General features: G+C 54.0%; 1 protein-coding gene across 2 annotated transcripts; it reads left to right on the forward strand.

Annotated features, from left to right (window-relative positions):
• The first annotated feature begins 885 nt into the window (after window positions 1-885).
• On the forward strand, window positions 886-23298 carry TFAP2E (transcription factor AP-2 epsilon). 2 transcript variants are annotated; one of them, XM_085081076.1, is made up of 8 exons: window positions 886-1046; window positions 1155-1601; window positions 1904-1955; window positions 14881-15099; window positions 17527-17755; window positions 17974-18092; window positions 21054-21195; window positions 21757-23298. In XM_085081076.1, the coding sequence occupies exons 1-8, from the start codon at window positions 1020-1022 to the stop codon at window positions 22043-22045; spliced, it is 1524 nt and encodes a 507-aa protein (XP_084937202.1). In that variant the 5' UTR covers window positions 886-1019; the 3' UTR covers window positions 22046-23298. The 2 variants fall into 2 exon arrangements, with proteins under 2 accessions (XP_084937202.1, XP_084937203.1); XM_085081077.1 differs by lacking the exon at window positions 14881-15099.
• The last annotated feature ends 557 nt before the right edge of the window (window positions 23299-23855 follow it).

Raw genomic sequence — 23855 nt, forward strand, 5'->3', positions numbered from 1 at the left:
TTCCCTTCTGCCCGGTTCGCCCCGCCGGTGCCCGGTGCAGCGCTCAGGGACCCGATGTTGCGGGCACGCCTTGTCCTGCCCCGGAGGGAGGGCCCAAACCGAGAGCGAGGGAGGGCTGGAGAGGCGGAGGGAGGGATGGAGAGGAGGCGGGAGGGATGGAGAAGGGCGGGGAGGCTCGCACGCTGCCCGTCGGTGCTCCCCGTTTTCCCCTGGCTCTGTTGCACCCGGCGCCCACCCTCCCGTCCGTCCCTTCGGGCAGGGAGCCAGGCCCGGAGCACCCCCAGACACTTCTCTCTGCCCCAGTCCGGGCTGTGGCTCCCCGCTCCCCGTCGGGGAGGAGGGTGAAGCGTACCGGGAGGAGCCCCGAGCTGTCCCGGCAGGACCGGCCCCGGGCTTCGCTCCTGCCGCCGTCTCGGGAGCTCGCAGCTGCCGCCGAGGTCCTCGCTGCGCTCCCGAAGGGGCCCCGCTCCCGGCTCGGGCTAATAAAATCAAACCGTAGAGCATCGCCGCGGCCCCGCAGCCCGCCTGCGCCCTTGGGCTTTCCCGACCCTCGGGGATCGCTCCCTGGTGCGGCCCGCGGCGCTCCGCGACAGGACTCGCAGGCAGCGCGGCCCGGGGCGGGGGAACCCGGGGTGGCACCGGGGGAGGGTGTGCGGTACAGTGCGGCAGGGAACGGGGCAGCCCGACGGCGCGGGGATAGCACCAGCCGCTCTCCCAGGGGGCGGCGGATGCCTCTCTCCCCCTGCCCAGGCCCTCTCCCGCCGCCGTCCCGCCGCGCCCGCTGTCGGGAGCCGTCGGGGCCCCGCGGGAGCGGGCGGCGCGTCCCCGTCCCCGCGCTCTGACGCGCGCTCCCGGGGCGGCGGGCGCGCCCCCGCCGCTATAACTGGCGTGCATGGAGTCGGGGCCGGCGCAGAGGAGCGGGCGGGCGATGGGAGACGCCGCTCCAGCGGGATAGAGGGGCGGAGACGGGGGCACCCCCGGGGCCCGGCCCGCCCGGGGCTTGCCGCGGGCCCGCACCGATGCTTGTGCACAGCTACCCGGGCATGGTGAGTGCGGGACGAGCACGGCCGGGGCGGGACGGGACGGGACAAGGGGTCGGAGGCTGGGGCCGGGGGTCGGTGCCCACCTCACCGTCTCTGTTTTCGCCGCCGCAGGACCGCGCCGAGGGGCTGCCCGGGGCGCCGGCCGGGGCCCGCCTGCCGCAGCTGCCCTCGCTCAACCAGGCGCCCTACGGCTCGGCGCCGCCGCTCTGCCACACGCCCGCCGCCGACTTCCAGCCGCCCTACTTCCCCCCGCCGTACCCGCAGCCGCCGTTGCCCTACCCGCAGGGCCAGGAGCCCGCTTACCCGCACCTGGCCGACCCGTACGCGGCGCTCAGCCCTCTGCACCAGCACCAGCAGCCGGCCTGGCCCCCGCAGCGCGGCCGGCAGGACGAGCCGGGGCTGCTCTCGCAGACCCACCGCGCCTTGGGGCTCGACCCCCGCCGCGAGTATCCCGCCGTGCCCCGCCTGCTCCACGGGCTGCCCGACGGCGGCCACGGCCTCGCCGACGGCCCACTGGGCCTCCACGGCCTCGGCCATCACGGCATCGAGGACATCCAGGTACGGGGAGACAGCGGGAGCACCGGGAGGGGGTACCAGGGTGGGCTGGTTGCGGGGCGGCAGGGACACAGCGCGCTGCCTGTGTTACCGGAGGCTCTCGGCCGGGACCAGTCGGGCCCCACGGCGTCCGTACCCCCGGGCAAGAAGAAACACCGGGCCGGGGATTACTGGGGCTCCCTCGTGCCCCCAAAATTCCTTCTGGCCGGGGGCAGCGGACGGATCGGGCCGAGGCCGCGGTGTCCCCGCGCCGCGAGCAGCCGGTACCAGGGGCCGGCTGACGGCTCTTTCCTCGGTGCTTTCAGGCCGTGGACGACGGCGGGATGAACCTGCTCGATCAGTCCGTGATCAAGAAAGGTAAGAGCGCGTTGGCTCAGCGGGAAGCGGCACCGGACCGGGCCACGCTCCTGCCCTCGGGGCTCCCCAGCGTCGTGTTCCCGCGCGTCCTCCGTCCCGCGGGGCAGCCCCCCGCCCGCCGGGAAAGGTCCGCTGCTGTCCCCGGCGAGACTGAAACGAAAGCGGCGGGTCCCGGCGGGCCAGCGAGCCTACCCGCCCCAGGTCCGCTGCTCTCCCTCTCACCGTACCGCGGCCTCCGTTCCTTCCCGGTACCGAACTGCCCGGACGGGCGGATCCCGCCGTCGGGGAGCCCCGGGGCCCACCCCGCCGGCGGCCTCGGACGGTTCGCGTGGAAAGCCCGGGGATGCCCCGGCGGCTCTCGGCGGCAGCTCTCTGCGCTCCCGGTCCCTCCGCCCCGGGTCGGAGCCCCGCGGCAGGCGGCGGGGGATGCAGCGCGGGCCGCGAACCGCTTCACGCCGCCCCGGGCCGCGGCGGATCGGGCCCATTCGGCGGGACTGGTACCGAGGGGAAGGACGCGTTTAACGGAGACGAAGAGGTGGCGCGGCTCGAGGGGCCGATGCTGCCCGCCCTTGCAGCCGGGAGCGTCCCGCAATCCCCCGGGCGGCTCGCTCCCCATCTCGGCAAAACCCGAGCTTGCGGAGACGCCCCTCTGCCGCTCCAGAAACGGGGCTTCTCTCCGGGACCGGAGGGGAGGAACAGCCTTTCCGTCCGGGCCCGGCACGGGGAACGGGGCTGCGGGCAGAAGTCTCTCACGACCCCCGGGGTCTCCCGCGTCCGGTTCCACCTCGCACATTGACGAGTCCTCCCACATCCCAACGAACCGGTGGGTACAGCAGTTCACCTCCCTAAAATATTTTTGTACTAAACCTTCCGCCGGGGCATTGCGAGAGCGAGGAGGGGGAGACCGGGAGCTTTCGGTGCGGTGCTCGGGGCCATCCCTACTATGGAATATTCCAGCACAGCTCTTGGCTACTCCCCGCGATGTTTTACAGAAATATGTGGATGGGAAGGACGCGTTTAACCGCCGAGCCCCGGTGCGAACGGAACCGCATCCACCGGTGCTGGTCGGTAACGTGGGCCCATGGGTGCCACAGCCCCGCAGTCCCGGTGCTGGTCCCGGCCGTAGCCGATCCCCGGTAACCGCACGGAAAATCTCCCGGTCGTGAGGTTCTTTCCCCGCTGCCAGCGGCCGTTTCACGCGGAGAGCGGCGCTCCCGGCGCCCCGCAGCCCCTTCCCTAGAAATGGATGTTCTAGGAACACGCGGCTGCCAGCGGGACATTAATGACCCGCATTAATTGAGCTTTAATCAGAACGCTGGAGAGGCGTTTCATTAAACATTCGGGCGTGAGGAAAGGTTGCAGGAAGCTGAGGGGTGCGTGGGCCGGCGTCAGCCGTACCTCCGCGGCTTGGACCGGGCAGGAGCACCGCGGAACCCTCGGGAAACACCCCGCGGTGGGAATGTTTGTCTGGAAGTTCGGTTGGAGTTGTAGTGGTTTGTTGGGGTTTTCCCCCTCCTTTTTCCAAAGATGCCATTAGTTAGAATTTTTCGTCTCCTGTCGGGAGGATTGGTCGTTGTTTAGTACATGGTTTTTGCCTGCAGATTCTCTAGTCCTTCTAGTCTTGGAAAGACAAACAAAAAAATAGGACAGGAAAGGAAAAATAAAATTAAAATATCTCTGGCTGAAGGCAGGCATGGTGCAAAGAGGTCGACCGCAGCCCCTGTGCCCACAAACACTTGCCCTTCCCACGCCACTTCTCTTTTGGTTTTTTTTAACTTTTAAAATATTAATATTTATTTTTCTTTCCTGTTTTTGCCTTCTTTTTTATTATTTTAAATTTTTAAAATATTATTATTCCTGTGTTTGGAGCTGGAAGCTCCGAGTTAGCTGGAGAAATCGATAAATCCAAAGGCAAGAGCGTTTTTGTGGGGGGAATTGGGCAGCCACACTGGAAGCGGCGGGACGGAGCCGCCGGGGGTTCTTTGGAGCGGCGGCAGCATCGGGCGCTCTGTCCCGGCACCGCTCCGTCATCCCACCCCGCTGCCGGGGCTCGGGAGAACGGGGACCAAAGCCGATGGCCAGGCTCCCCTTTCGCTGGCCTTGGAAGCTCCCAAACGGGCGAGTTCAGCTCAAAAGAAATCTGAGGAATTATGGAAGCCGCAGCCGGGAATCCCGGATAAAACGCCGCTGCCCTCCACTCGGTCCGGGGAATAAATTCCTTTACACTCGGCTTTATTTAATTTTTTAAAATATATAAAATGTGGTCATTCTCACTCCGCTGGCTCTGTCACCTTTGAGCTGTGTCCTGGAGCCCCAGCGGGGCCAGAGCCGAGCCAGGGCCCCCGCGGGTGAATGACACCCCAGGAAAAATAAAATTAAATTAAACCCAGCTGAGGCAGCTCCCGGCGGGTCCCGGGCAGAAGGTGCCCGAGGGGGCGGCCGGGCAGCAGGGCTCGGGGACCCTCACTCTGAAGGGAGCGAGGGTAAACCCTAAAAAGCGCAGTTTTGTCCTAAATCGCACCGAGATTCCAAATACCGATTAATCCTGGAATTCCTGGCGGAATGGCCGTCGGACAAAAAGCTGATAGAAATCTGTGCCTGTGAAAACAGATATATCTCTCCTAATTAGTTGCCGAGATACTGTTATCCTGGTTCAACAAAATATTAATCACCTGCCCCAAAGCCCCAAATCTCCCTTTTAACTCCCGTCCTTGGAGTCGCATTTAGTCCCCGGGCAGGAACAGCCCGGAACGGAAGAACCCGCAGCCCCGCGCTGTCCCCGCAGCCTGTCCCCTCCCGTATCCCCGGGTTTCGGGTCCCTCCCCGATGCAGGGGTGTCACTGCCGATGTCCCCCCGAACGGACGGGCTCCGCCACCAGCTCAGGGCTGCACTGCCCGGAGCGGGGAAGATGCCGCCCGGAGCGCGATGGGGGAGCATCCCTGGCAGCGTGTCTCTTTTCCCTCCTTTTCCTTCTTAAAAAACTTCCACGGTTCCAGCCGTTAATATAATTCCAGGGATTTTGTGGGGATCTCCGGGATGCGGTGCACTGACACCCTCCCCCCAAGAGAATGTTTTCCCGAGCCGGCAGCGTTCCGGCCCCTTGGCTGCAGGTACTCCCGAATTTAGCAAGTGGAGAGGAAAGGGGGGATTCGCCCCAGGAAGGGCTCGGGGGATTTCCCCGGGACCCCCATCCCGCAGTCCCGGCGGTGGCTGCGCGGTGCCCGCATCGAGGCAGGGGCAGCCCAAGGAGGTAGATTCCGGCTGGAAAAAGGCTTTCAAATACCCATTTCCACCGTGTCCCTCGGGACTGGTTCCGGTTCGTTATGCCCCTGGTGATCCCTGGGGCTGGATGTGCTGGGTGATGCGGGGTGCCGGGGGACCCCTGGTGAGAGGGTCCAGTTCGGCCGCAGGGTGCGGAGTGTGAGTTGGGATTTCACCTGGAGAAATGGGAGAGACGTGACAGCTCTGTAAAACAGAGGATAATTTTCCCCCCGTGCTGTCATGACAAATGGGGTGATAGATTTAGTTCAGGAATTAAATGGATAAAATCTCGGATAGGGCAGCAGAGCCTTTATGAATATCTTGTACCCCGTTTGTTCATTCTCCTTTTTTTTTTTTTCCCCCCAAAAGTATTTCAGGAATGGTTTTCTGAGTCTTTCTTTTGTTGTTGTTTTGTTTGTGGTTGGGGGTTGTTTATTATTATTATTATTATTAATTTTACTTTTCCTTTCAAACATTTATATAAGACCAGGAAGATATGAGGCTGGGAAACATTAAAATTAACTCTGAAAAAGTTTCGTTGGGGCTCTGGCTGCTTTAATCTACAGCAGCTCAGGCATTTTCTGCTCCATTCACCTGCTGCCCTGATGTTTAGATGCCCAGGTCAGCTACCGAGGTCCGGCTGTGAGACCCCCAAACATAAATCTGGGGACTCAGCAAGCCCCGAGCTCCTGATGCAGGGTGCGACTTTCTGGTTATGAAATCAAGCACTAGGTCGTTGCGCTCAGTAGCAAAAAATCCTGCAGCTTGGTTGTAAAATAAGGAGGGGTTTTATTGCTTTCACATCCTTTTGGGATCAGCACAAAGCTTCTGAGAGAGCCTTTTTATTGCAAAGAAAAATACAAATCTCTTTCCCTGGCACCTGGGGACAGGCTGGGGTGAGGGAGCAGCCCAGGGTCCTGCGGGCGGTGGGCTGGGGTGAGCTGGGGCCCCGTGGCAGCAGGAGCAGGGTGAGCCACAGGGGCCGTGCACTCGCTCGCGGGCACAAGTTTTGGCTGTGGCATTTTACAACCTGCAGTAGAGACAGAGCAGGGTGTGACCAGCGTGGGCTCACACTGGCACCCAGGCGTGCACGGAGCACATCCCCAGGCTGCGTGGTGGGACAGTGGGACCTGGTGCTGCCGCTGTCCCTCGTGTTTGTGGATCTGGTGCTGCCACTGTCCCTCGTGTTCGTGGATCCGGCTGCTGCCGCTGCCCTCCCTCGTGTTTGTGAGTTGCTCCAATTTCCACCCGAGGCTTTCGAGCCGCTCCGAGTGGCAGTGCTAGCGTTTCTGCTCAGGAATGTGGACCTGTTTGGCTGGATACTGGACAGACAGATGGAAAGCTGTGCCTCAGAGCCCACAGTCAGGAATATTGCAAGAAGTAGCTGTCACTACTAAGGAATGCGGCAGAGGAGGGAGATTAAGACCGAGATCCTTAGATCCACTCGCCACCGCACGCGAGCTGCAGGTTTTGAAGCCAAGTTTCCCCGTGTGCTTCTCGAGCCGGTGGGACTGGTGGGACTGGGGCACTGGCATGGCAGCAGCGGTGCCATTTCTCCCTTGTTTTGGTGCAAGGAGGAACTGAGCCGTAAGAAATGTAAAAAACCAGATGTGGCAGGGAAAAAAAAAATCCTGAAAGAATGGTAAGATTAGATAAACATCATTTCCTGTGACGAGCAAGGTAATAAATGAGGTCATCCTGTAAAACACCTGGGGCTGCGAAGACACAGCTTTTATAGGATTGTCCAGGGCCGTGGGTGGAGGTTCTTGGCCTCCAGTCAGCTGCAGGGTGCTGGGCTCACCGGGGAGTTCTCCCAGCTCTCTGCAGCTTCATCTGCGGCGGTACATCGCCTGAGTGGAAAAGGGGCTCACCCGGGACAAGCCGGGTCTTGACTGGAAGCTTTGCTGCCTTAGCGCTGCTCACGAATGCTTTAAAGTTTCGACAAGCCCTCGCACACACCGGGAGATAGAGCAGCGTTCCTCAAAACACAGTCACACCTCCCGAGCCCGGCGCTTCCCCCTCGCGCGCACACGGTGCGCGGCAGGAACACCTACTAATCAAACAGAGAGACTAAAAAGAAAGTTTTTACTCTGAACTGCATCCAGATCACCATTCCTCCATTAAAATTATATTTTTAATGTCCTATAATTGCACCGGGATAAGCCCAGGTGTGTGTTCATGTGAGATAACACACGCGGGTACTGGTGAAGGCGCTGGGCTTTGTCTCAACCTCCCCAGTGCCTCCCAGGCATGTGTTATCTCCAAGTTTCATGTACCTTGTCATGACTTACTGTTTAATTAGATGTTTTTAAATGAATTTTTTTTCTTTGGTAGAAATAAAGAGCAACTCTTAAAGGGTAGGTTCAGGAAAGCCAGCTTGGGTTGTTTTTTGGCGAGTGGCTTGAGCCAAAACAGCAGCACCTCTGCTCCAGGAGGTGGACCCCGGGTGAGGCTTTTCCATGAACAGCACTGAGTGAGCACCACGGACATGTTGGGCTGGCTCTGGAGCACCTTTCCATTCATTTTGGGGCTGTGAGGTGTTTTTGCAGTTTGGTGGCCACTGTCACATCACTAGCCTGGCTCCCGTTGGGGGCTACTTTACCCACAGGTGGACTGGCAGTGGGACAGCCTCGGCCAGGTGACACCCGTGGTGTTTGTCCCTGCGATGGAAGTGGTGCCAAGATCTTAATTTCGTAGAGTGTACCACAGCACAGGTATCTACCTCCCCGGGGTCCCACAGAACATCCACCCACAGCAGCATAGCCACAGGCAAGACCCATAGGGACCCACCGATGTCACTCCAGCCCAGGGTCACACCAAACCTGCAGCACAGCAGAGGCAAACACAGACTGTTCCTCCCAGTTTAATAATATCCCAAGATACATGATCTCAGAAAAGAAAATGTTTGCAATCTGTCTTAATTATTTGAAGAGCCTAAATGAGGTTCTCTGAAGTCCTAGACTAGCACTGTAACCACTAAACCATCCCACCCTTTCCTGTGTGATCCAGGGAATTACTCACTCTTGCTGTCCTTCCATTTGTTTGTTTATTTTAATTCTTAATGGAGGAACTAATTAGCAAATGTGGATGTGGTGCTTGAAGCTGCTGCGTGCTCAGCTCTCATCTCCCTGGCCTGTCCCCAGCCCAGCTCTGCCGCGTCCAAATATCGCCTCCCATTTGGGGAGATATGTTGTGGTTTGGTGGGAAAGGGCTGAGAAGCACACGGGAGTGAGAGGGAATTGCTAGAAACGAGCCCAAGGTACCCACGGCAGTTCAACACCCCAAAACAATGTGCCAGGAGCTCGGCGCTTGGAGCAGGACAAGGGGAGCTGGGAGCAGGTTCACCTTCGAGGCTTAAAAATCCATCGTAGCGTCTGCGGTGCGTGCTTGGGATTCCAGCCGGGCTGAGTCTCCCCACCCTCTATCTCAGGCATTTATCTGGCATCAGTCACCAGAGTGCCGAGGCGCCAGGGATCGGGTCAGGTCCTGTTCCCTCTGGACTGGTCAGACAGGTCCCAGGGAGCAAGTGGTGTCCCCAGGGCTCCCTGGGAGCCCCAAAGTGGCCACATGCATGGGAGAAAGCAGAGCCACCGTCCCAGGGCTGGAGAGGTGCTAGCAGAGGATCAGAGGGTGCTTAGGGTGGTTTCAAGCACAAGACCCCAGTTAGCAAAAGACAGGGCAGGCATTGAAAAACCATCATCAGAGGGTTTGTCCCACGAATACACTGGTGTCAGCAGCCCAGGGCATCTGAGCAAGGAAAAGGAAAACCCTTTTTGCTGTGATGGTGGGTGAGCACTGCCTGTCCCCGGAGCGATCCCTGGACAAGCCGGCAGCTCTGGAGGAGCCGCTGAACCGAGAGAGAGATTCACGTTGCTGCGGTCAGACCCAGACAGAAACTCCGCCAGCTCGGAGGGCTGGCAGCGGGCTCAGTATGAAGGGAAGAATTTTTTCTATTATTATTCGTGTCTAATCTTTGCTGAAGGGTCTTTTGCCCTTCAACAACCTGAATACATTTAACAAATTGACAGGAACGTGGCAGTGGCTTCCACAAGATCGGCCACAGCTCACCGCGGCGTCCCAGCTTTGTTCTCCCTTTTTAGCTTATGGAGATCCCAGCCACCCAAATTCAGGTGCATCTATAGGGAATACAGGAGAAAATCTCTCAATCGTGTTATTGTAAAATGGATTAAACTGTTTAAACACGCAAAGATCCCATTTGCCCGGGTGCCAAAGTGTTTGTGCTGCTAAAGGAATAAACTTGGGATGGTTGATGCTACAGGCAGAGCGATGGAGAGCGCGGGGCTGGGAGCACTCGCTGCAGCACAGCCAGGGGTGACACTGGATGGGAAACTTCCCTTGATGTCAGCGTGGAGCAGTGCGGGTTTCCAGTTCCTCTGGCTTGAATCCTCAGGCTCTCCAGCCTCGTGTTTCTATTTTTTGCCTTCCCAAGGCCTGCTTGGTTTGTGCTGTGAAACATGAATTCTATACGGGCAGAATTGGAACTGAATTTTAAATAATTATTCCGTAGTTGAACTGAAATTTAAATAGTTAATTTTCCAGTGTAGATATGAAAGGGCATAGCTGTAGATTCAGAAAAAAAATAATTTAGAATCAGGGGGAGGGAGATAATGTGAATTACCAAACTGAACTGCCTTCTCCAATGAAGTTGCTGCATCAGGGCAGCTTCCGACCAACAGTGCAGGAAATATCTCCCAACACTTTGTCATTCATAAGCAGAACCCAAATAATTTTCGTTAATTCCTTTCAAGGATTTGGACACCTTGTTTTACCAGGAGTTTTACCATGTAGGGGAACATTTTAATAATTAATATTTGGTGCCTTCCAGTGAGGTGTTTCTGCAGTTAGTGCTCAGGCTGTGACTTCAGGGTTCCACACACAGCAGAATCCATTCCATGAAATGAAGATAGAAAGGAAATATGTGGGAACTCCCCACAGATTAGATGTGAGCAATTTCCAAAAAACTGACAAACTATTCTGAACAGCAGCATATTTGAGGCCGAACCATTCCTAAATGGTAAAGCAGGAAAATGCATTCGCTGAAATTATCAATTGCAAAACATTTACTAATCCCCTTCCCAGTCCTGCAGGAGCACAGAGGACTGAGTAAATTTTAATATTATATCAGCTGGCCATTTCTATCAAAGGACAGTGTATTCAGCAGGGACCATCCTCAACAAAGCCGTTGTGGCCACTGATTTGGGGGAGTCTGAACCTTCCTGCTCCATCGATCCATTCCAAAGCTCTCCAGGAGACACCTGCAGTGACACATGGTCGGGACTTCCCTGGGACAAACAGAGGCACAGAATGAAAAATGGAATTAATATCACACAGCACCTTCACATTTCTTTCCCAACATGATGAATTGATTTGCATGGGAAACAAAATGTTAAATATGGGAGCTTTGCATAGGCATGGGACCTCTCCTGATTAACTTTCTCATGGGAATAGTTTGAAGTTGTATCCCTGCTCTCCTCTGAGGGTCCGAGATTCATTTCCCTATCAGGACTCAGCAATCTCGAAAACCCGCAGATAAAACCAAGATTCTTTCCATCCTTCCATTTGAAAAGGCCGATGATGGTGGTTCCTAGAGAGGCTCTTTGACACGGGGACTTGGTTCAGGTTGTGCATTCGAGATAAAGAGAATACCTGTATAATCCCCTCTGGGAAGAGAGGATAATTACAGAGTGCGCGTTTGAAATACAGCTGATGGCTCTGACCTCCTTCCCTGGACCATCAATAAATACCTCTCTGCTGAAACATCAGGAAATTGGAGCAGCTGAACTCTGCAGCACCTCCTCCCTGAAAAAGGGCTTTTAAAGGGATGGCGGGAGCAGCTGCCCCGGCTCACGCCCACATCCAGATATTTTTTTATATATGTATCTCCATCTTATAATTTACATCAGAGACATTCAAACGAAGGGTAGGTGAGCTCGCTGACAGCTCTTCCTGGAAGACAACAGCAATTCCTCAGGTCTCTGCAGCACTTCCATCAGGGGCTGCGCACAAACATCCATCAGCCCGAGCTTCCCACCGCTGCCGGAGCCCCGAGCGGGGCAGAGCAGCAGAACCCCCGCCTAGGGGACAAACCGCGGGGCTTGGGGCTGTCATCGCTGCACCTGCAGAGTCACGGAAGCAAAACCTCGGCACCTGCGGCAGGCTTGGAGGGTGCAGGTGTCCCCTCGCCGGGCAGAAAGCTCAGGTCTCTGTCCTCAAGCGACGCCCGAGGCAGCCGAGCTGACCGCGGCATGGCCCCGGAGAGGGATGGGGGGCTGAGAGGCATTGCGGGGGGCTGGAGACAGCGCTGTTGTGCTTGAAGATGAGCGATTGCTTTGTCCCAGGTTGTCTCCTAAGGCGATTCACTGATACCTTTTTAAAATGCAATCTCAACAGTGGCACACTCCCACTTTTCAAGGGATGTCGCAATAAAAGCTCCGATATCCAGGGATTCCGCCTTGCCGAGGAAGAGAATTTACCTGTAATGTATCTGGGGAAGAGAAGAAAACAGACTTGTAAGACGGGCACGCGATTTGCATGTTCCCTCTGGACTTGTTTTTCCCCTCACAGCACTCCGAGCTCCAGCTGGAAATGGAACAGAACAAATAACACCACGATAAGCAACTCAAATCCCAAGCACCACAAATTTTCCTGCTTACAAATCATTTTGCGAGCAGGCAGCACATTTCTCCTATGGAAATGAGTCAGTACTTCGTATTTTTCTCTTTTTGTAGGCAAAGTTTCTTTCCCCTTAGACCCAAAAGTCGTCGGTTTGCTTCCAGCCCTGAGCACGGACAGCAGCTCCCGCAGCTCCCGGCAATTCCCGCACCGGAGCCTGAGTCGGGCTGCAGATGCACCTTTTTCACCGAATATTTACATATCAAAGCCTCCATTTTCAGGAATCACAGTGGTAATTTCAGCCACAAGCTTTGGTTTGTGGAATGGTTTGGATGAGGAAGGAGAAGGAATGTAGGAGCTAAGGGATGGAGCATCCTCAGCCCGGACCTTGCAAGAGAGGGAGGATGAGGAGTGAGCTGCGGATCGGTTCGTGCTGGAACTCACTGGGGAAAAGCAGGAAATTCTCCAAGGTTTTCTAGGTAAAAGCCTTTGAAGAATGGGTTTGTTTTGCTCCTTCCTCTTTTTACCTTCTTTTTAAAAGGCAAGGGATGCACCTCTGCAAGCCAGAAGAAAAGCGGCATGAACTTTGTGCTTTCTTTTGGGACACTTTGAAGGCATTAGGCTCCTTACTCCATTCACTGGATTCACAGCCGAGCAATCCATTCAGTCGTGTTTTTATCTTTCTCCTAGCTGTCTCCTGAAAAACCCTCAGGGAGACAAGGCTGTGACATCCCATCCCACCTGCAGCATCGCAGGTCCTCCTGTTTTTCATGGGAATTGCCTTTCCATTGCCTGTCTGCTCCAAGAGGCATCATCACATCCTGTGCTCAGGCGTTGGACCAACTTCTTCTGGCTACATTCAACACCCAAGGCCTCCTCACCTGGAGAAATCTCTCACCAGATATTACTTGGCAAGTTTTAACTGGGTATCACAGCATCCCTCCCAGGTAGACATTATTATATCATTATCTGCAATTTGTTGCTGGAGACAGTCAAGCCCAAACTGGGAGAGTGGCTTGTCCTGTGTCATAACACAATTCCATGCTGGCTGTGCCAGACACAAGGAGATAACCCCAGGCAGGCAGGGCGTTCTCCAGCTCAGGGAAGTCAAGGGATGAAGCCTTCAGTGTTTTTGGGAATCGGGACTTGTTTGAAATAATTCTCTCTCTCTGCATCAGGGTTTTTTGAGCCACAGGAAATGGAGTTGTGTGAGTTCATCATCTGACAGTTACACCATGGTATGTTTAAAAGACAAACCAGAGCTGACTCAGCACAGAAAGCCTCTTCTGATGGGAGATCACAAACCTCGTGGTTCACATGGAAGATGAAGCCAACAAGTATCTGCTCCAAGCACTGGGGCAAGAGACTGGTGTGGGAGTTTGGGACTCCCCAGTGCTGCTCAACACACCTGAAACTCGATGGATTGCAAGTGGCACCTGCCCTGTGAGGTTAAAGGCAGCAGTGAGAGGCTGAGCCTGATGGAAACACTTCTTGTGATGTTGTACAGAAGAAAGGAGGATCATTTCCCTTCCCACACTCAGCAAGATGCTGCTGTACTCCTGTTACTGCCACGCTGCCATTCTCCAAATCACCAGAGCACCAGGAGCCAAGAGGATGCAGTGACAAACAGCTCTATTTCACAGCTTCCCACAGAAAATCCGGAGCTATAAAAACAGAGGCTGTACGTAATCAGCCTGCAGCACAACACTTCCCAACACTTGGGCAATAGCTGAAGCCTGGATTGCTTAGAAGGCATTCCCACAGAATGGAATTGCACACAGAGATCATGCTCATGTACCTGAGCTTTGGTAAATCATTTAACTTGCTCTGTGCCTTAATTTTCCCCAGCTGCACTAAGGAGCTGGCTTGAGCCAGGAGTGAGTTAATGGCTTTGGTTGCTGGTGCTGTACCAGCACTGGGCTGAGGATTAGCAATGCGTGAAGCCCTTTGAGGTCTGCCAGCATAACCTTATTCCAAAACCAGTTTTCCCTTTCAAATCTGACCTCCCAGACCTGTGCCAGTGCTTACCTGTGTCCAGTCCCAGCTGCAGCATCGCCAGGGCAGGTCAAAATGCTTTACAGGGGCTTTAGTTTGTGAAATCTGCAGCCAAGCTCACCTGGATTTGCTGATTTAGAAGTAGAAGGTTTAATCTGAATAAACCACTCTTCCATGGGAAAAACCCCCTCAGGAATGCCAAGCAGCTTAAGAAAAGAGAAAAGAAAAATTAGGGGGACAGAGTGAACTGATAAATAATAAGAACAGATAGCAAAGATGGACGTTAGAGAAAAGGACCTTGCACTCCCCAGGAGTGCTCTGAGCAGTCACAAAATGTCCGATATCTCCCTCTTCCCCTTTCTTTGGCCCCAAACCCAGCTTGTGCCCAGTCATTTACAGCTTCCTGGGGTGGGCTGGGGTGACCCAGGAGTGCCCAGTCCCACTCATCAGGCAGGGCTGGAGGGGCACTTGTTTGGGCATCAGCATCCAAGCCTTCCCTCCTCAGCCTGTGTGACGTGTTGGTCTGTCACTGTGTGCATCTCTGGGCTGTGCTCCTGCTGAGAAGCTCATCCTCCATGCTCAGGAGTGGCATCTGAGCCTGCCCAGGGGGACGAGCAGGGGGACACCTGTGTCACTGAGGTGATGTCCTCCTCCCATGCTGGGTGTCTCCTATGGCTGATCCTGGAGGACCTCAGAAGGGGTGACGAGTGAGTGACACGATGTGACATCTCTATCCCCAGCTGCAAAGCGCCACGTGGGGCTCAGGTCCATGTTGTACCCGGCTGCTCCTTCCCGGGCACCGCAAGCCCCCCAACTCACCCCGGAGCCGTTCAGCACCCCAAACCTCATCGTGCACACCCCATCTCCGTTCTGCTGTGTCGTTCCTCTGCGCCGCAGCCGGGATGAGCCCTCGGCAGGAGGCTGTGGGAGCAGCACCGAGCTCTTCCCGGCTGGGCTGGCAGGGCCAGGGGGTCGGTGGGGCTGTCGGCCGCGCCGGGCGCCCGCACCGCTCTCATGCTTCCTTCTTGTCTGCAGGCTGGCTCAGGTGCTCCGATCACCTGCTGCTTGCGGGAACAGGAAAGCAGCAGCTGAAGATCGAGGGGGACTTTTGGTTTACTCAGATGACAAGAGACAATTTTGGTTCCCCAAAAGCCAAGGAAACAAAGCTGTCAGGCTTTAATGGTAGCTTGTCTCCCTCCTGCAGCATGTTTATGGGCAAACAAGCTGCAGATCAGACCAGGCAAACAGCAGCAGGTGAGGCTCAATAACCATAATTCATGATTAATGGCGAATGTGGCTTTGTTTATTCTTGTTGTATTGAGGCAACGCTGTCTAATGGATGAAGCACTGCTGCAGGACTCCGTGGCCAGCTCAGTTCCCAGTGCTGCCACCCGCTCTGTCCCTCGCACCCCATGTGCCTCGTGAGGGCACAAGCTCTGTGTGACACAGGCATCCTGTCCCACAGCTGCACGTGCCCACGGAGCTGTGGCTGTGGCTGAAGAGCAATGCCAATATCCACGCTCAGTGCCTGCCTGGTTTGCTCATGGCACACAGCTGGGCTGACCAGACTGCGCTGGGCTTTACCCTTCACAGCGGCCAGCTCCGGGGCACAGCTTCCCAGGGTTTTGTTTCTGACAGTAGCATCATTCCTAAAACCCCCAGTATGTGTTTCCCAAGTGTTGTGTCTCCATGCTGTGCATCGACATCATCCATGCCTCCCTGTCGCTGCCTGTGGGGTGACTGGCAAACATGCCAGAGCTGTACCAGCCCCGTTTTCCATAGGCTCCAGTGTTAACTCACACTGGTGCCAGCTGGGTTTGCCTCCTCCCCAGACACCGTGTCCCATGGATGTGTGGTGAGACACAATCCCTGTCCCTGCATGGCTCTGCTGTCCCTCGGGTGTGTTTGCAGCTCCTCAGCCACGCATGCGGCTCGAGCGCAGCCACGGCATGATCGCAGGCATGCACGGATTTATCCAAATACAATCCAGGTTACAGAGTGATCAATTATGCACAGCTCTTCACACGATACTACAAGCAACACCTGCTCCCCAGGGGGGTCTGGTTTGGGGGTGGCCCTTTCTGCAGAGGATCCCCTGTGCCTGGGACCCTGCAGGGCCACACGCCTTGGCAGCGCTGCACGGATATTTGCAAACCACGCTCTGACTTTTGATTTTAAGGGATCCCCTAGAGACTAACCTAACCTGTTCTGGTGCTGTGGAAGAAAGCTTTGAAGTTGCTCCTTCCTGGAAATGGTTCTGGTTTCCTATGTCTCGTGGGGATGTTCCTGTGTTTGTTCTGCCCTGGACCAACCTCAGTCATGGCAAACACTGACCGCAGCTGCTGGCTCCAGCAGGGCACTGGTGCATCCAGCCCTTCTCTCCCTGATGTTGTGCAAGTTTCATGCTGGGAGGAAACTCCATGTCCTTCAGCTCCTTTCCATTCATCCCTTAGTCTTAAAACATGAGTCATTTTTATGGAGCATGTGCTGATTTTTATTGCCACGCTAGCAAGTCATTGAGCTGGATTTACAATATGCCGATTGTAAGCGCCCCCTCGTAGGTCCAGCCCATGTACCCTCCCCGATTAATCCTGGGGCTTCTGGTTCATTTTGGGCATGTGTATTTCCTTTATAAACCCTGGCATTCACTGCTGTGTTACTTGCAGGAACCATCTGACTGTGAAACAGTCATTCCTGAGGAGCCACAAAGAATGAATGCCAGGGCTGAAATGATCTTTGGATTCTTTCAAAACCTGCTTTTTTTTCTCCCGAGTTAAATTGGTTATTAATGTCAGAGCATAAAAGCCAAAGAGATTTGGCACAAGTCTCGGCCACAGTTTTAACTTATAAATCTTTATTGCGTCTAAGAACATTTCTTATGGGATGACAAAAGGGAAGACTGAGCCCCTTTGCCCCAGTGTGATGCCATGGGTACCATGAGATGCTGCAGCCACCAGTGCCTGCCTAACCTTGTGTTAATTGACTTTTGCCCATTAAGCAAAGGGAAGTTTGTGTCGGATTAATTGGGTTTGATCCTCTCAAGCTTCCTTTAAGACAGGGATGATGAAAGTTTAGGGCTGCGGCTTGTTGTGGGGTTAATCCCAAAGCTGAAGGCAAAGAAACTCTTTCCCCTGGTTCCTGTGGGCACATAAGGGAAGCACAGCTCTCGGCCATCCCAGCAGCTCCTGGGTTTGGGGCAGGGAATGGAGGTGGCTGATCCTGCCTGGTGGGATGCAGGGTGTGCTGGCACAGAGCTGGGCTGCAACCTCAATCCCTGGAGGGGATTTGGTATCCTGGCCAGCTGGACATGACACATTTTGCCTGGCCACCCACCTCCATGGAGCACCCAGAGGGGACAGGGAGGGCAGCTGGTCACAAGCCCAGCCAGCCACACTGCAGACAATCCTCAGCCTTCCAGAAGAGCAGCCCAAACCTTGGCTTTAATTACAGCTGAGGAGGTGTGGGAATGCAGGCGAGGGCAGAGTCCAGGCTTCTTCCTTCCCTTTAACCTTTATTTAATTTAGTTTCATCACCCAACCTCGCTTCTCTCATTGAGGAAAATAAGAAACTAGTGAGACACCCCAGCAGCTGTGCTGCCATCTGGGGGGCCTGGAGAGCTGCCTGGAGAGTCTGGATCTCTCAGCCACGATCTCCTCTTCTCTCCCTCTCCCTTGTCTCCAGTGCCCATCCCCTCGAAGGCCAATGGCACCACCATCTCCACGCTGTCCATGAACAAAGACGGCCTGATCGGAGGGGTCACGAATCCCAACGAGGTTTTCTGCTCTGTTCCTGGCCGCCTCTCGCTGCTCAGCTCCACCTCCAAGTACAAGGTGACAGTCGGGGAGGTGCAGAGGAGGCTCTCACCCCCCGAGTGTCTCAACGCCTCTCTCCTCGGCGGGGTTCTCCGCAGGTAAGCTGCTCTGAGAGCCCCAGGAGCTGTGTTGAGCACCAGCTCTTACCACTCAGATAAAAAAAGATGAGAAATTCTGGCGTGTGGTACATTAAGGAAAAGTATTTTTATTGCTTTTTCTCCTTTCCTTTCAAACTTCAAAGCTTAAGCTAGGATTATGGTTATTTTAACATGAATTACATGGAAATCTGTTTCTCCTCTTTGTTTTCTCTTTTCAGAGCCAAATCAAAAAATGGGGGTCGGTGTTTAAGGGAAAGGTTAGAGAAAATTGGGCTAAATCTACCTGCAGGAAGGCGCAAAGCTGCCAACGTCACCCTGCTCACATCCCTTGTGGAAGGTAAGAGTCTCTCCCTGCTCCCATGGAGGGTGGAGTGCCAAAACTTCCATCCCTTTAATTCCCAGCTTTCCACAAACCAGAACTCAAAGTATGGAGTGGTCACCACTGAATGAGCATGGGAATGTCCCCATGTAAGTCACCACACCAATTCAAAAATGTGTCCTTTTAAATGACCAGACTCTTGGGAAGGCAGTGGGCAGAAGACAAATGAAACCAAAACAGCAGATGTCCAAGAAAATGTCCAAGCCTGTGGTAGAAGGTTGGAACTGGATGATCTTTAAGGTGTCTTCCAACCCAAATCATTCTATAACTCCATGATTCTGTGTTTGTTTTCCAAAACTCAGCCATGTCTGTTGGATCAGATGTAGCCCATGGAAAAGGTCTCCCCATGAATGCCAAGCAGGACTGTGAGCATCCTGCTGGCTGGAGCTCAGGGTATCCCTCATTCCTGTGAGCTGGTTCTGATAGCTGGGTCACAGAAACCAAACACAAAAAAAGCCTGAATAAAGCTGCCAAGAATCTCACAGCTGCTCTGCAGCCCCGTGGGCCCACCTAGGACACAACTTGGGTGCTTCTGACCCTCAGGCAGCATCCCAAGCTCAGATCTTCTCTCCTGTAAGAAGGAAATGCCCCATATCCAAGACCTTCCCTCCTCCAGGGGAAGAGTGAGACACTGAAGAGATGCCAAACCACTCCGAGGTCATGCAGGTGGAGCTCAGGTGTGCAGCAGCTGCCCTGAGAGCTACGGAAAAGGTGCTGCCCTGGCAGGCAGAGCCCTGCCCAGACATGTGATGTGCCTAACTCGGTTACCTCCTCCCCTCCTACTTCTCTGCACCATGGAAATGATGATGTTGCCACTGCGTCCTGGGAGAAAAGCACACGGGGATGCAAACAAATGGAATGACAGCTCTGCCTCCCTCCGAGCTCAGGAATCCATTGTGTCTGTGCCCGGGCGGTGCAGGCAGCTGCCTTCGGATCCTGAATAGAAAATCATCTCCATTGTCGCCAGCAAATTAAATGACCCGCTTCATTAGGCGGAGGTTGTTACCCAGGGCAGTTGGTTCGTGCTGAATGAAAGGCTGATTTCCATGAAAAGAAAAGGAAGAAAAGAATGAAGGGAAGAAAAGGAAGGAAGAAATGTACAGTTCGATTTCAAGTGGCTGCTGATGTTTTGGCTCCTGCTTCCCAGCTCATAGTTAATAGGAGTGGTGCCGTGTGTGTTTGATGGATATAATTTCCTCCTGCACGTAAGTGTGATGGAACCAGGGGATGTTCCCCCCAGAGGAAGGTTCTGCTGCGCTGTCATCACCCAGCCCATACAAACTGGCTTGTGCCTTTCCACCCCACTCTTTCCTGGACATTTCCTTGGCTTAATGTGTTTTCTCCCCTCTGCCTTCCCAATGTCTGATCATTTCAAAGAGCCTCCAGGTGGGTTTTTGAGTGCTAATGAAATGTTTTTTCTTGCACTGACCCACAGCCACTCATACAGATGGGGAGGATGTTCCTGGAGAACCCAGGGAGCACCAGGTAGAAGCAGCTCCCTTGGGAGTTCTCCCCATGTACACTGAGCACTCACCCTCTCTTGGGCAACCATGAGAGCAGCTCCAGCCTGGACCCAGAGGAGCTGCAGGGCTGCATTTCCACTCCAGAAACATCCCTAAGCTCTTGGAAGGAGGTGGGCCCTCAGCCAGGCTCTCTCTTCCTCTCTGCCCACCACAGCCCTCTGTGCTCCCTCCTACAACCTCTCCTCCTTAGAATCTGGCTCAGTGTGGTTTTAACAGCTCTTTCCAAAGACAGACTGCCCTATCCCCCCAAAACCTCTCTAATCCAGCATCCAAACTGCCTTTAAAACATTAAGATTTGCAGCCACTCACACACTCATGGAAGAAATAAATCCTGGCTCCAGCCCTGGCTCTGACTGTGGGGTCACTCAGCTCTTTTTTACCATCCCAGTAAGAGTTTTCCAGCAGTTCTTCCTTTCTGACTGTTTTTTTAACACACAAACAACTGCAGTTCTGATTCTTTAGGTTTACCTTATTTACTCCCTCTTTGGAGGAGGAGATGATGTGGAAAGTACTGTCATTATGTGGGAAGCAGAGACCCTTCCCTGTACCAGGGCTCCACAGGCTGAGCTCTGGCAGGCTGGGATGGGATCTGGGTTAATGCTGTCAGGATGGATGGCCTAATACGTGTGAGCAGCAGGGGGGCAAGGCAAATTAGCTCTGCCTGCCCGACCGGGATTTCGGGTGTTGGGTATGATCAATTGCCATCAGCTCTGATTATTTCCACGGGGACGCCTGGAGATGGATCAATTCCATCAATGGGTGGGCATTTCCACGGGGTGATGGATACGCTGCCTGCATGTCCAGCCCGAGGGCCCCTGGGCTCTGTGGGGGATGTAACCCCCTTCCTCCTGCCCCTTCCTCCTGCCCTGCCTTGTCCAGCACTCACAGCACTGAGGTCACTCTTTGACCCTCCAGTCTCCCTTTCAATCTCTGCTCAATTTGGAGAGACCAAGCAGGAAATTTGGGAAGAAGCAGGGAAAGATGAAGCAGGGGATGTTCCCAAGTGAGAAATCTCTCTGCTGTTCTTCCTTTAGGCTCAGGTGCCCTGAGTCACACCTCACCCTGCTCCAAGGCCAGCGCCTTCTCAATGTTCTCATAAAAGGCAGTAAAGGAAGGACTCAGCTGCTGTTTAGAGCTGGCAATGACCCATTTGGCCCAATAGATTAATTGCTTTACAGATGAGAATAAGAAGCTCACAGTGGTGTTTCTGAAGCAAGAGATGAAGGTGGGGAGAGCTTTTGGGTGACCACTGAGACAGAGACAGAACCTAATCCCACCAGCACTGAGCCCCATCACAACTAAGCCCCATTAGTGAAGCGGCTGAAGCTGCTGCAGAAATTCTCCCTTTTCCCACTGGTGTTGGCACAGTGCTGATGTTCATCTGTACTGCTTGCAGGAGAAGCCATTCACCTGGCTCGGGATTTTGGCTACGTCTGTGAAACGGAGTTCCCAGCCAAGGCAGCAGCAGAGTATCTGTGCCGGCAGCACTCTGACCCCACGGAGCTCCACACCAGGAAAAACATGCTGCTGGCTACCAAGTGAGTACAGAGGGCTACGAGCCACCAGTGTGTCTGGTGTCACCAGCCTGGGAGGGCAGTGTCAATCCCTTAAGTTTGTTCTTCTGCAGGGAAGAGATTGGGCTCACACTGCAGGAAGATGTGCAGCGAGGGGAATGACCTGCAGGGATTGAAGGGTTTGCTCCCACATGGGAGAGGGTAACCCAGCCCCAGGGAGCATTTTGGTACTGCCACATGTGCCCCTTCAGAGCAGGAGCAGCAGCAGTGACTCCAGGTCTGCACCCAGGGGCTTTCCCCAGGTTGGAGCCGAAAACTCCCAGTGGGGAGGTGGCTGTTAGGGCAGAGAGCAGGAAAAGAACCCCCAAATACACCCAGAGAAGTTGTGGATGCCCCATCCCTGAAAGTGTTTAATGCCAGTTTGGATGAAGCTCTGAGCAGCCTGGTCTAGGAAGGTGTCCATGCCAGAGAGGTTGAAACTGGATGATCTTTTAGCTCCCTTCCAACCCAAACTGTTCCATGATTCTACAACTGCATCCTGCAGCTCTCCACAATCATTACAGTGACCAAACCTCTCTCTTTCAGGCAAATTTGCAAGGAGTTTGCAGACCTGATAGCCCAGGACCGCTCTCCGCTGGGGAACAGCCGCCCCTCGCTCATCCTCGAGCCAGGAGTCCAGAGCTGTTTGACTCATTTCAGCCTGATAACCCACGGCTTCGGGGGCCCAGCCATCTGTGCTGCCCTCACCGCCTTCCAGAACTACCTGGTGGAGTCCCTCAAGGGGCTGGATAAAATATTCATGAACAGCACAGGGAATGGGCACACGGCTGGGGACTCCAAAGCGTCAGACAAAGAGGTGAAGCATCGGAAATAACGGCGCTGCCTCCCCCGGTGGGAGATTCCCCAGGGCACCAGCGATGGCTCCAGGGGGGAAGATGACCCAGTGCACTGTTTTCTGAAACTGCTGAGTTTGGACGTGAGAGGAAACTCGTAAAGCAAACAGAGAAAAGACAGAAAAAAAGAGAAGAGCTAAAGAATTTGAGAAGAAAACAGTGCTGATGAACATAGTGAGATTGAGAGAAGCCAGGCTGATGGCTTGGGGGTTTTGCCTTTTTTTTTTTTTTTTTTTTTTTTTTTGTAACGTGGATGCAGGAAGCCAAGTCATGTGCAATTTGATTTTATTTTGCTTTTTTGAAAACCCATCATGAAATCCCGAGGTGCTCCAGGAATTTCTTCCAACTGAAAAACTGAGAGGAAAGAGCAAAAGCCTCGTCAGTGCAAGACCCAGAGCAGGAGCAGCCAAGGGCAGAGGCGTGGAACCCTAGCTCTACCTGGATTTATCTGCTGGTTTTGAGGCAAACACACAGGAAACCTTCCCATTTCCCCACCCACAGCCCAGTCCTAACGCCAGGCCACGGAAAACTGCCAGCAGAACTGCTGTGGATTTAAAGCAGGTCCAGGCTTTGTTTACAGCTTCAAACTGAGACTCACTGTGGATTTTCCCTCACTGAGGAGCCCCAAGCCCCGGCAGGAGGGAGGAAAAACCACACAGCCAACAGGTCCCAGGGCAGGATCGAGGGGAGCCTCCTGACTGCTGCCCTCCCTGCTGGGGATAAGGCAGGTGAAGTTAAACCCAGGACTAAATAAAACTCCACAACCTACAGATAACAGCACACCAGTTTCTAAAGTTAGTAATAATAATAATAAATAAAGCACAAGGAGCAGAACTTGAACCAGGCCAAACGGAACTGTTCTAAATCTGTATATATTTATTTATGTGTAATTAAAATCTGAAAGTTTTAAAATGTCCAGTGCAAGTTATTTATATCAAATTGAGTTGGGTTTTTTGTTTTGCCTTTTTTTGTTTGTTTGTTTGTTTGTTTTGGGTTGGGTTTTATTCTTTTGAAAGATGAAAGTCTTTGGATTTTCTGCCAATAGAAATGGGAATGAAGTTTTGGATCCACCAAACTGTAGCATGGACAAGCTAGGCTGTGATGATGATGACTCTAGAAGTTCTGCAGGATTTTGTACTTGCTGTTGTTTCTCTTAATGCTGCAATAGATGTACAACACCCACACCACAATGTCATTCTCATTCTCTTAATAAACCTCTTTTTATTTGAAGAAAGCACCTCCATCGTCTTTGTGATGAAGAATCCTTCGCCTCTGTGGTTGTATCTTAAAATAGGTTAATTATATGGAAATTATATAAAATTGTATAGATTTAAGACAGAATTCCCTAGTTTCATGGCTGGGGGTTGAATGATGCCAAAAAAAGAGCTTGAGGGGTGACAGGAGCTGGTGTTCCTGCCTGGTGTCCCCAGGCCTCGTGCTGAGCCAGCCGGCGCCGCTGGAGATGAATGAGTTTGCTGATGTTTCAGAATTACTCAGGGTAGTCAAATCTAAACCTGTCTGTGAAGAGCTGCAGAAGGACCTCATGGTATCAGGGATGAAATAGAAGATAAAACAGCCCCACTGATCTCCAGGCAATGAAGCTCCAAATTAGCTGTGTTTGTGGTGTCACCATGAGCAGGACTCTGCACCAGCACCCTGTACTCTCAGAGCTTAGAAATAAACACACTGCTTAAAAAAAAAGGACTGACAAACCAAAAAACAGATTATGCTGCATGACACCTGTATTGCTCTGTCCTGAATGGCACTTACAGATACGGCCAGTCCAGCTGG

The sequence above is a fragment of the Lichenostomus cassidix genome, chromosome 23, assembly GCF_008360975.1.
Source record: "Lichenostomus cassidix isolate B80296 chromosome 23, HeHo_3.0, whole genome shotgun sequence".
Classification (NCBI taxonomy): Eukaryota; Metazoa; Chordata; class Aves; order Passeriformes; family Meliphagidae; genus Lichenostomus; species Lichenostomus cassidix.